Source organism: Cyclopterus lumpus, chromosome 6 (assembly GCF_009769545.1).
Source record: "Cyclopterus lumpus isolate fCycLum1 chromosome 6, fCycLum1.pri, whole genome shotgun sequence".
NCBI classification, from domain to species: Eukaryota; Metazoa; Chordata; class Actinopteri; order Perciformes; family Cyclopteridae; genus Cyclopterus; species Cyclopterus lumpus.
Window position 1 is genome coordinate 4945610 of NC_046971.1, and position 12546 is coordinate 4958155.

The following is a 12546-nucleotide window of genomic DNA, read 5'->3' on the forward strand; positions in this document are numbered from 1 at the left end:
GAAACTCGTTTCGGTGCCTGTCTCTTTAAGTGGGTTGTCTTGTGTCTTGATGGGCATGTTTCCTCCTTGAAGCTGAAGCTGAAGCTGAAATGTCATTAGTTTTACAGGTTTTTTTGGTAACAAGATGGTATAAACTCCAAAGTCAATGAACGCACCGAAAAGAAAAATCTATGTGAAAAATATTTTATTATTACGGGGCCAAATATGACTAATCGGTCACGACCACAAAACACATTAAGATTAGATTACAAAAAAAATAAGGTTACACCCATACGCTGATAAAGAAAAATAATAAAAACACAGTAAAGTGCAAGCAAAGCCCGTTTCAGTCCGGACTCACAGCGCTGCTGCGGTCGCAGGTTATAAATCGGCTTTAAAAAAATTAAAAAAAGGAGAGAATTGTGTTAAATCTGATGGTTGATGATAATAATAATAATAATAATAATAATAATAAGGCTTGCATGAACCTGGGCGGAGTGAGTCTCCTGCACTTATTTACAGTGGCAGGATGTTGCTCACAGGAAACTGTGACTAATACATCAAACGCACCCCAAAGGCCCAAAATAAACCGCAGCATATGAATGATTTCTTCACATAAAATCCACTTTATCATTACAGCTCTTATGGAAATAATTAACTGTATCATGAGACACAAGTAAGTACGTTTTTGTGTGATAGTTTTCATACGTCCTCAGTTTTTTTTTTCCTTCGTGTTTTTTACGTGACAAACTCCACCCCGGCAGCTTAAAACAAAACCCAACAAAAAAACTTTATGAAACAATGTTCAAAGATAACACGAGATGCGAGTCCAATATGAGACTTCCATTGCGCTTGAAAAAAAAAATAATAAAAAAAAAAAAAAGAATAGTCGAACGTTGAGATGCTTTAATATTGAAAAAGTGAAGCGTGCTTTGGTCCATTCGCTTGGTAAGTGCATCGATTAAGAGTCCGCAGTTGGATTTTTCTGATCTCACACGCTTACTGTTTGTGTCCCGTTCCTCCTCCTCCTCCTCCTCCTCCTCCTCCTCCTCCTCCTCCTCCTCCTCCTCCTCCTCGTTGTAAACACAGTTTGATCCACTCTGAAGGTCAGCAGCAACAATAACTGCTGAGGGTCCACGGATCACAATGGAAATGCAAAAGAGGAAAAATCACGCCTCAATAATATAAACCAAACAGTTATTTCCTGCAATAAAAAAAAAAAACCGACAAAACCTGTTAATTTAAAACACACGAGATCATATTATATTCTCCAGTTTGACTGAACAGCCGTGAACCATAAATCACGTCACGCGGCGGCTTGTTAAGGAGGTAGCTCGACGATTCACGAGAAGCCAAAAAGTGTGTTGCAGATTGCACATTTATATCTGAGGCACTTAATATCTGGTTGAAGACGTTTTTTTTAAATAAAAAGTAAAAAAAATTAAAAAAAATGCTTCAAAATATAACTGACGGGGGTCTTCAGGTGTATTTTTAAGGATATTATGGGTTAAAGGTTTAAGGCTTTTAAGTTTAAAGTGTTTCTAGTTGCGTGAGCCGACGTATGAATATTGGATTCATTCATGTCGAGAAACACACTTTTCTCTTCTTACACACACACACACACACACACACACACACACACACTTCAGGTCAGAGGTCACATCCACCACCCACCACTAATTATATCACCCTGCTTTCCAAACCAGCAGAGGGTGAACTGGTGTTACACTGGGAGGTTAACCGGGAACAAGAGGAAGGACCCGATTCAACATGGTGGTGGGGGGTTCAGGTATCTTCCACGCGTTCCAATACATAATTTAGCACGACCCACTTGAACTTCGCCTCCTCTCATCCATTTTTAAAAAGAGACCAGCTTACATTTCCTCAGAGCGCTTTGAGGCCGCGATGTCCCGACGTAGAGCAAAAGACAGGCGGCGTGTGCGTCGTTGTGTATATATATATATATATATATATATATATTTTTTTTTTTTTTTGTTGGTCCATCGTCCCGTCTCAAGTCTTCTTACGCACGCCGCTCGTCACCCGGCGTCCTCTTCTTCGGGCAGGAGTTCACGTCCCGGTGGCTGCTCCTCCGGCATGCCGGGCGGTTCTTCTCCCAGTGGCAGACGGCGTCGGCGTACCCGACGACGACCTTGTCCATCCAGGTGAGCGGCTGAGGGAACAGCATGGCCCCCTCGAAGAAGCCCAGGTGGCCCCCGTGTTGGGTCAGGGCGAACATCACGTTGGGCATCTTTTCTACACAGAGAGAGAGAGAGAGAGAGAGAGAGAGAGAGAGAGAGAGAGAGTTAAAACCCCGGTGGACTCGCACTGAGTCTTGAGGAACAAAAAGCTTTTAAATGACATTACATGTCATTTAAAAGCTTTTGTTCCTCGACACTCAGTTTTAAAAGGTCTGTTTACATCAGATATTATTTCATTCGATGACTCTACGTATCTATTGGCTTTTTATCGAGGGGGAACCAGTGTGATGCTTAAACAATAAAACTACTGATGAGTTGGTTTGTAGAGTTTAAATTCACCATTCAACCATCGAGCTTCAACCAAGGAAACACTGAACTAGAGGAGCTGTAGTTCATTAATGAAGAAGTGACGATTAAGGACTTTTTTGTCAAAGATAAACTCCCCTGATTTGTATAGCGCCTGACGAATAAGACTGTGAACTCTGGTGACCTTTTAAAAACATGAACAGGGAGGTCGAAGGGTGCTTTTAGCTTTTTTGCACTCCATTATGTCACTTTGGTTTTCTTCTGGTGAAGCGCTATCAGCCATTTAGTAATTAAAGAGTTGACTGACTGCGAGGCCAAGACGCTCCTTGTGTAAGTACACACACACACACACACACACACACACACACACACACACACACACACACACACACACACACACACACACACACACACACACACACACACACACACACACACACACACACACACACACACACACACACACACACACACACACACACACACACACACACACACACACACACACACACACACACACACACACACACACACACACACACACACACACACACACACACACACACACACACACACACACACACACACACACACACACGGCAAAGAACTTCTGAAGCAACATTTGTTCTTTCAGGCGGGTTTCCTTCCTGTGTGCACGAGGCCTTTTACAGGAAAGTATGATCCTTAAAAGATGAAAACACTTTTTTTTTTTTTTTTTTTTTTTTACATAATAAGCACAAAATTCCCTCGAAGTCGAAAGACGAGTTTAGAATTTCACTCGTCAGGGTTTTAAGGTCACCACTCACACCGAGTTAAACACATAGGGGTCAGTGCACGTGACCTACCGAGGCAAGACAAGGCACACACACACACACACACACACACACACACACACACACACACACACACGGCTCTCTATATATAATCCAGCAGCCTAGTCGTATCACATGGCCCTGAAAAATTCAACAAGACTGTCTGGGTGGGGCGGTGTTGTTGTCGGAGACTTTATCAACGCTTAAAGAGATCACGGCTCCGATGTCCAGCTCCAGAGAGGAGGGGGGGGGGGGGGGGGGGGGGGGGAGAGGAGACAAGTGGGGGGGGGTTACGAGACACCGGTCTCAGTGTGAAGACAATGTAGTCGACTGTTGTAGTCAGTCATTCTCCAGGAAACACGCAAAACAAACAAACACGAGTCGTCATAGCAACGGCTCGGTGAACTCCCCCCCCCCCCCCCCCTCGCCCGCATTTCTGCCGCATAGTTTTAAGTGTGCAGAGGAGATCACGCTGAATACTTCCAGCTGACTTGTTTTTTTCTTTAACAGTATTGTTTTATTCGATGTCGCATTTATGACCCATTTTCTGATTGGTCTGCGAAGGCGGTTTTTAAAGCTACTTAAAAAGGGATAATTCAGCCGGGGTTGTTGGAGGTATTTATGGTACTCATGTTCAGTGTATTACTACCTACAGTAGATACAGTTTGTAGAAGCACGGAGAGCAAGCGATGCCCACCTAAGACAAAGGCCCTTCCAAACAAATAAATAGAAGTTTAAATATGTTTGCGTGTTTACTTTGCCGCGAGGGAGACACACAGTTGGGTCACTGTGTTCTCGAAAAGGGGGAACTGAAGCCGTTTCCAATGCTTTCACCACATTCCTTTGGAACTTAATTTAACCTCACAGAACACAAGAGTTGCTTGTCTAGCGCCGCCTCGATCGGATGGTTATTTTGTGCCATCGGGTGACTTTGGCGAATGCGGCCGAGCCCAAAAGTCCCACAAATTAAATGACGGATAAACGCAGCGGTTGGACCAGCAGCTCCGGTGGTTCTGCCCGGTTAAGTATCAGGTGGACTCTGGTGAGCACTTCAGTTCCCCTGTAAGAAGGAGGCTGTCCTGACGGCAACGTATAGTGTATAAGTGGGCCCTTTGTTTTAGGTGTAAAGTAAGTCAAATAAGTGCATTGCTTTCTTTTCTCCTGCGATTCTGCAAACGTGTCGCCCGTCATCTACTGGAAGTAATACACAGACTATGGTCCCTCATACAACCTCCCTTCAAAATAAATGAACACTACCCCTTTAAGAGCCTTTGTCTCTTATATATATATACACACACGTGAGGCTCCTGACGAAAGGCTTTTTCTGCCAAAAACATATTAAATGTATGTGCCGATGAAAACGACTTCAACCGTGAACATCAGCTGAACAAATTAATTCTTTTTTTTAATATTCCGTGTCGGGTTTAATCCATTTAGATAAAAACACAGGACATATTGTAATTGAATAACGCACCGTGACCAAAAGCAATACATCATAGCGAACAACACCGTTGCATCAGACCCCAAACACATCAATAATTCTGATAGTTATGAATGAACACAAACCTGCGAGCGTGCGCGGTATTTCCAGTAGCGACTGATGAATGAGTGGGTCGTCTGAGGAGTTGATGAGGAACATCGGCACAGTGACCTGGAGATGGAACGACAGCGTGTTCATGAAGCTACAGTAGTATTAGTATTAGTAGAATATGATGAAGCAATGGTACTATAGTAGTTGTAGTAATACCAGTAACTGCAGCAGTCAGAGTAATTTACAAGTAGTATAGTAGTTGTATAAGTTAAATAAATGGTCTAACAATAGAAAAGTAGTGAGCGATGAAGTATTATGCAGTATCATCAACAGTACTGCAGTATTAGCAACAGTATTGCAGTATTATCAACAGTATTATTAACAGTACTGCAGTATTATCAACAGTATTATTAACAGTACTGCAGTATTATCAACAGTATTATTAACAGTAGTGCAGTATTATCAACAGTATTGCAGTATTATTAACAGTATTGCAGTATTATCAACAGTACTGCAGTATTATCAACAGTATTGCAGTATTATTAACAGTATTGCAGTATTATCAACAGTACTGCAGTATTATCAACAGTATTGTAGTATTATTAACAGTATTGCAGTATTATCAACAGTATTATTAACAGTATTGCAGTATTATTAACAGTATTGCAGTATTATCAACAGTATTATTAACAGTATTGCAGTATTATCAACAGTATTATTAACAGTATTGCAGTATTATTAACAGCAGCAAAAGCAGAAGGGGTCGTGGCAGAAGTAACAGTAGGACTAGTAATACAGGAGTAAACACAGTAGTACCTGACATGGCAGGTGTAAAGGTAGTGGTAGCAGTAGTAATATCAGCAGTATATCAAAGTAAAGCCACACTCACTTTGTGGATGTAGTTCATACAGCTCTCCTTCTCGTAGTACTCCTTCAAGGAGCTGTAGCCGTGAAACTTCCTGCAGGACAACTTATTATTATTAATAAATCTATATTTAAACCAGGTAAGATAACATCAGGGGGACGGAGGTAAGAGCTGTGGAACACCCGGACTCCTCCCACCTCATGATGCTGTCGTCGATCTGCATCAGAGACGTGGCGGCGTACAGTCGGCTCAGGTCCACCTCACCGATGTTGCTGCCGGCCAGGCCGAGCAAAGTGCTCCTGAGGGGGACACGACGAACGGGATTCAGTCAAATCGGGGGCCGAAAAACGTGAATTGTCGATCGACTTCGATGGAATTCACACCGTTAGCCCATTTATTTTCTATTTCCATTCCACCTGTGTGACAGGATGAGCTTCTTCATTCTGTCCGCCAGCGCAAAGTTGTAGAGTCTCCTGCACTGGTCCCACTGAAAGAACGTCTCCTGGACTCTGCGAACACAAACGCGTACGTATGTACGTAGAAACAAAAAAGACAAAAAAACAACCGACCAGCTTTGCATCCCGATCATAAATGCATTTGTATTCATATTCATATCAAGTTGCAGCCACCAACCTGAGGGCGCTGTAACCCTGACAGACGGTGACGCAGCACAGCACCCGGTCCTGGTTGGACGGGCTCTCACCCAAGAACTTGCAGACGATGTTCCCCCCCAGGCTGAAGCCCACAGCCACCAGCAGCGTCTGAGGGAAAGCCCGTTTGATGTGCTCCACCATGGCGGCGTACTCCCAGGTGCAACCTGAACGAAGGAGAGACACTTATGAATAAATACTATAATAACAATAACGCAGGGTTTGGTAATCTTGATTTTTTTTAAAACATTTCCAACTCTTTTATAATGAATGTAGAGAGCAGCATGACTCCAGAAGTCCCTAAATCTAGTGAGGAAGTCAACAAGTCGGCGTCCCTGACAGCTCGTCCCTTCAGGCCCCAAAATGCTTAGACTGAACGTCAACAACAAACATGGCTACTGTCAAGCTAGACGCTCGTGGAGGACTTGTACAGAATTAACGCAGGTAGACAGGCAGGTAGACAGGCAGGTAGACAAGCAGGTAGACAGGCATGTAGACAAGCATGTAGACAAGCATGTAGACAAGCAGGTAGACAAGCAGGTAGACAAGCAGGTAGACAGGCATGTAGACAAGCAGGTAGACAGGCATGTAGACAAGCAGGTAGACAAGCAGGTAGACAAGCAGGTAGACAGGCATGTAGACAAGCATGTAGACAGGCAGGTAGACAGGCAGGTAGACAGGCAGGTAGACAGGCATGTAGACAGGCATGTAGACAAGCAGGTAGACAAGCAGGTAGACAAGCAGGTAGACAAGCAGGTAGACAGGCAGGTAGCCGATCCAGTCATTTCAGGCTGAATAAAATGATTAGACGGGCTTTTTAGTCTACAGATTTAGGATTTTCTTAAATTTTTTTTTCTTCAAGCAGCGCATTTAATTCATGGATTGCCGTCAAGATGTAATGAGAAACAAAAATATTAAATTGTGTTTGGAGAAGATTACCAAACCCGCCTTTAAGAACGACATTATACATCGCTCTCAAACGTTGACTGAACTCTGCTTCGCCTTGTTCCGCTTCCCCTGGCTTCAGTTCCCCCGGCTTCAGTTCCCCCGGCTTTAGTTCCCCTGGCTTCAGTTCCCCTGGCTTCAGTTCCCCTGGCTTCAGTTCCCCTGGCTTCAGTTCCCTGACTTCAGTTCCCCTGACTTCAGTTCCCCTGACTTCAGTTCCCCTGACTTTAGTCCCCTGGCTTCAGTTCACCTGACTTTAGTCCCCCCGGCTTTAGTTCCCCTCACTTGAGTGAAGTAACGCGGTGACCTTCCCCGTTACGGTGTGACCCGTAACACCGTGAGGTTCTCCTCCTCACCGTAGGTGAACATGCGGGGCGAGGTGAGCTCCACGTTGGGCAGGGCTCCCAGGTGGTTGAGGACGGCGCAGCGGTAACCCCGCCGCTGGGAGTGATCCACGAAGGTACGAATGTAGTTCTTCTCGCTATGGTTACCGATCCCAGGGCAGATTACCATGGTAACGTCATCTGTCAGAAAAACACACACACACACACACGCACAACATACACACAGACAGAGTGGAGTCATGTGTGGGCGTAAAAGTAGACGACATGTGACTTAATTAGTGGATGAAATGCGGGGCATTTTGCGCTCAAGGGAGTCATTAGTGGTCTTCCAGCTCTTGCATGCTGTACTGTGTTATTATGAGCCGGCAGTTACTTCAGGGAGACGCACTCGCGATCCAAACAGAGCACAGAAAACTCAGGTGGGAAGACAGGAAAATAAATAAATCGGTAATATCTTCTTCCAAAAAAATTAGCTTTAAAAAAAAAAAGACAGAAGATTAGTGGGTCGTGTGACAAAATCCCCAAAGCCGGCTGCTTTGTTGCTCCACCAGTTGGACCGGCATTTGGCCACTGACCTCCTGCGCTGTGATCTCCTAGAGCTTCGAAGAGGTCAAAGGTCGCCGTGGCCCCGTCCGGCATCGGGAGGAACTTGCGTGTCCCGGAGAGCGTCGGAGTGTTGACACGCCCCATCTTGCCGTACAGGGCCGTCTGGAGGTGTCCGCTCTTGCCCCACAACAAGGGAGGAATGTATCTGTGGAGACGCACGAGCTGCACGTTTGACATCTCAGCAGTTTACTTTAAAATAACCTGTTGTCGTAAATAAAGGAGGGTTTACAGGATGCATTGTATGAGTGAGTCATACGGTGACTATGAGCTCGCTTACTCAACTTTTTAACACCTTTGTATACATAATTTTTCTTGACAAAATTATATTCTGAATACTTTTCATTATGCATTTACTTAAAAAACTAATACAAAGAATGGTTTTGTCTGGTTTAGTATTTCTCTCCATATGGTTTTTGCCACTCTGCTGCATTTCCTGCTTTAAAAAAAAAAAAAAAGGTAACCAAATTAAATGAATCCAAGTCGATGTGCAGGTCCTCTGTGTTTAAATTTAAGAGTCACATCAATCTCCAGGTCAAGTCTGAGTCACGAGCGTGAGAGTGAACCTCACGCCCAATATCTCAGGTGATCAAGGCCCAGACTAGTCCCCTAGCGAACACTCACTCTTTGGTCAGCATCGAGCAGGACTTGAACAGGTAGCGGCTGAGCGGAGTGTCCTGGTGGACGATCTCGGGCGGTTTTGTGGTACTCTTCAGGTTCAGACAGCGGACGATGACGTAGAGGACGGTCGCCACCGCCGCCAGCTTCACGCCGTCGAACATGGCCGGCAGCTCCGGGCCGAAGGAGCCCATGTCGCCGTCCTCGAGGGCGGTCATCGTGGGACCTGTGCACGCACGTTAAGGGAAGCATTTTTCACGTGAAAGTTTTACTGGTCTGAAGTCTGTTTGCAGATTCAAATCTCTGATCCTGCAAACAGACTTTCTGCAGCAGACCTGCAAATAATCCACTAGGACAAAGAAACATCGGCACCAAATATGAGGAATTAGCAGAGTTGGAAGAGTTGGAAGAAATAAACGAAAGTAGCAAACTAAAAGCAAAAGTACTCTTTTCCAGATGGCCCATTCTAGAATAATATCGAATTAAATGTGTGCATCACTTTAATGTTTTAATATCGATACTTCATACCTTTTTTTTTTTTTTTTTTTTTTTTTTATTTATAAATTTTTTTAAATAAATAATTTAGATTATTAATTTCTACCACTGGGTATTTGCAGAGATGGAAGAAATAAACGAAAGTAGCAATGCTGTAGTGTACAAAAACTCAGTTATATATAAAAGTAATGCGTTAACTTGTTTACTTAAGATAAAAGTACTAACGTAGTTAAAAGTACTAAAAGTACTCTTTTCAGGATGGCCCATTTTAGAATAATATCGAATTAATCGCTTTAATGTTGCAACCAATAAGGATACTTCATTAATTTTTTTTTAGTTTTTAATTTTTAATTATTTATATTATTAATTTCTACCTTTGGGTATTTGGTGCTTCAGTTCCAAAGCATTGATAGCGATATTGATTATTGGAAACTTATGAATCAATTATTCTGGACACTTTTCTATTGATTTAAAAAAATATTTAAATAAAAGTTTTTAAAAGGTTTTTCACCCACCTTGACCGACTTTGACGGAAATACAGTTCGTGGTCCCTCCTTTTTCTCTGGCGATGCTCACTCAGTGCTGTAAAAACAAGCAGTTAAGATTACTTACAAATAAAAACGTACTTGTTTTCAGGCCCTCAGGTCGAAAAAAAAAAAAATAAATGTACAAGAAAAACCAGCATGTCATTTGTCGGATATGTCACGTTTATGCATTTATTGTGCATGAACGACAAAAACCGGAACTTACAAAAAAAAAGAAAGTAGAATAGAATAGAAGAAAAACAAAAGCAGCCGGCTGTGTTCCGGTCGGTTTAAATAAAGCCCAACAACAAGTGTCCTCGGTTCGAGTATCTGTTGAAGAGTTAGTTACTCAGGTGGCGTTAACAACTGCCCCTGAAGTGGCTCGAGGGGAAGCTGGAGGCTTCCGAAAAAACCCAAACGCCGCACGGACTTTACGTGAAGTGCCTCGCGTTGAAAAGGGAACATTTCCGGTGTTACCATCGCTGTTTTTCGGGTAGTTCTCCCGAGTTCTGGTCGGATCCAACTGGAGTTGAAGCTCACCGTCTGTTTACAGCAGGGGAGTTCGGGGTGGGGGCGCGTTCAGGTGCTCTTATAAAGCTCCGAGTTTTTTTAAGCAGCGGTAAAGAATGCCGTATTTTAGCATGTTCTTTACAGGAATTTGGCTTTTTGTTTTTTAGCTTCCGTCACTTACACATTGAATGAGATATCATAGCTTATGTGTCAACTCTGCACCCGCTTTCTAAATCATAACCGGCTAGAGCTTCCGTATTCGTCGATTGTACTTTTTAAATCCGACAGTACCTGAAGGCAGCACTACAGACTTGGTTTACTTCCTACGACGGAGAAACTAACTGTCTAATTTACAGTAACAACATGCTGTGGTTTAATTAGGGAGATCCATGTCTCCAGCTTCCATCTCCCCACGACACGCACATGTCCCACACACGCAAAGATACAACACATTCACATAATCTCACACACTATAATAGTCACCGAATAACGGATATTGTAATGGTTTATAGTTGATTAAGATCAAATAAACGTACTTCCAGATACTCAGAATTATATATATCATGAATACAGACTATGTAGGATTTACAATAACAACAATAAATTGGTTATTGCATATTTAAAGCTGTTTTTTAAACAAAATGGAACTGAGGGAAGTAATTAATGTAACTTCAGTTTCAATGAATTAGTCAGAGCCTCTATTTACTGAGTAATTCAGCCACTGGAGGGCGCCATCCACTAAGTGGTTCATAGTAACTTAATCAAGTTTTAATATTGTTTTTTTCCTTACTGATATTTGTGTATGCTCGTTCTAAACATTAATAGGGGTTTTCATAAATGTGTTTATACACTGTATTTAGGAGATGGTATGATATTGTAAGTATAATAACCTTTCCAGATCCATCACATTGTTTTATCACAACTTGAGGATACCACTATTTTAATATTTAGAATTTAGGGACAAGGGGTTTGTGTTGCTAGCTCGATTAAAATACTTATTTTATTAAAAATAAAATATATATATTTATTTTCTATTTTAATTCGTCGTTGAAAGAAGTAAGCCACAGAAGGTCAACTTTTATTTAAAGTGAATTCATGCGTACTTAAAACACCGTAAAATACCCAATTAAATAAAGAACAATACTTTTCTTTTTGTCATCCAATCATAATCCAGTATTACCTGTACATACACCGTACAGTATCACTAGTCCATAATAAACAATAAGGAGCCTTGAGGTTGTTGCACCCATTTGGTGAACTTTGGGGACAGAAACAGTGTGAACAATAAACCTCAACATTAAAGTTTCAGTTGAATCTTCTTCCAAAGAAATAACATCACAGGAATGTAAACTCCCCTCCTCCATCATGTTTCACTGTAATATCTATAAGTGTGAATCCTGATCTGTGCGTCCAGTTGGGTGAGACGGAAGTGAAAGAGGACTTGATGGTGCTTCTGGGAGACAGAAGTGAAAATTCATCCAGTTATATATTTACGGTATTACGTGACACATTTATTTTTTTCTCCCCAGTGCACAGGATTATAGGATTAGGATCAAACGGCCTTCTGTCACATCGACGCTCCATCTCGCCATCATTAACCTCCTCCTCCGGCCCGGACTTAGTACGGGGGTCGGTCATGAGAAGGAGCTTTGTCTCGTGGAGGAGGAACATCAGAGGGCGCTGACATGGTGGAGTCTCACCACATGTGGCGGCTGCTTGGCGTCAACCACAGTGCACGTGACTGTTCTCGTGGTTCAGGGACTGTACGGAGGAAGCACATCTCAAACCCGTCTTGGTTGCTGACACTCAGAAACCAAGATGGGGTTTAAATATCGTTGCTGAAGTGCACTTCAACATGACACATCTTAACACTAAAGTACCATTTTAAGTGAACGACGAGGGGCCCTAAAGGGACACCAGCATTGTTACCTTATAACTTCAGGTGTAGAAACAACATCCCAATCTCTGTATGCAGTACACCTGTGTACACCCATGGTAGAGGCTCCGCCTCCAGCTTTAAAGTGCTGAATGTGGTACTGAGAGGTGGATGCCATGATTACGCAACACACACAAAAAAGAGGATTTTGAGAAGAGTTTTAAGCTGTAATCCAAGTTATTTAATGTCGAGTTTGGGTTCTATGTTTTGTGATGGGCCCGGCCTGA

The 12546-nt window shown here is 42.8% G+C and overlaps 1 protein-coding gene across 3 annotated transcripts; it reads right to left on the minus strand.

The window, feature by feature from the left end:
• Positions 1-1411: 1411 nt before the first annotated feature.
• Positions 1412-10619, minus strand: LOC117731827 (monoacylglycerol lipase ABHD2-like). Of its 3 annotated transcripts, none has more exons than XM_034534326.1 (11): positions 10414-10619; positions 9865-9931; positions 8861-9080; positions 8209-8384; positions 7646-7813; positions 6328-6511; positions 6111-6203; positions 5892-5993; positions 5719-5788; positions 4865-4949; positions 1412-2235 (listed from the first exon to the last, which is right to left on the minus strand). In XM_034534326.1, the coding sequence occupies exons 3-11, from the start codon at positions 9070-9072 to the stop codon at positions 2003-2005; spliced, it is 1323 nt and encodes a 440-aa protein (XP_034390217.1). In that variant the 5' UTR covers positions 9073-9080; positions 9865-9931; positions 10414-10619; the 3' UTR covers positions 1412-2002. The 3 variants fall into 3 exon arrangements, with proteins under 3 accessions (XP_034390217.1, XP_034390215.1, XP_034390216.1); XM_034534324.1 differs by having other exon boundaries at positions 10351-10619; XM_034534325.1 differs by having other exon boundaries at positions 10100-10619.
• Between the last annotated feature and the right edge of the window lie 1927 nt (positions 10620-12546).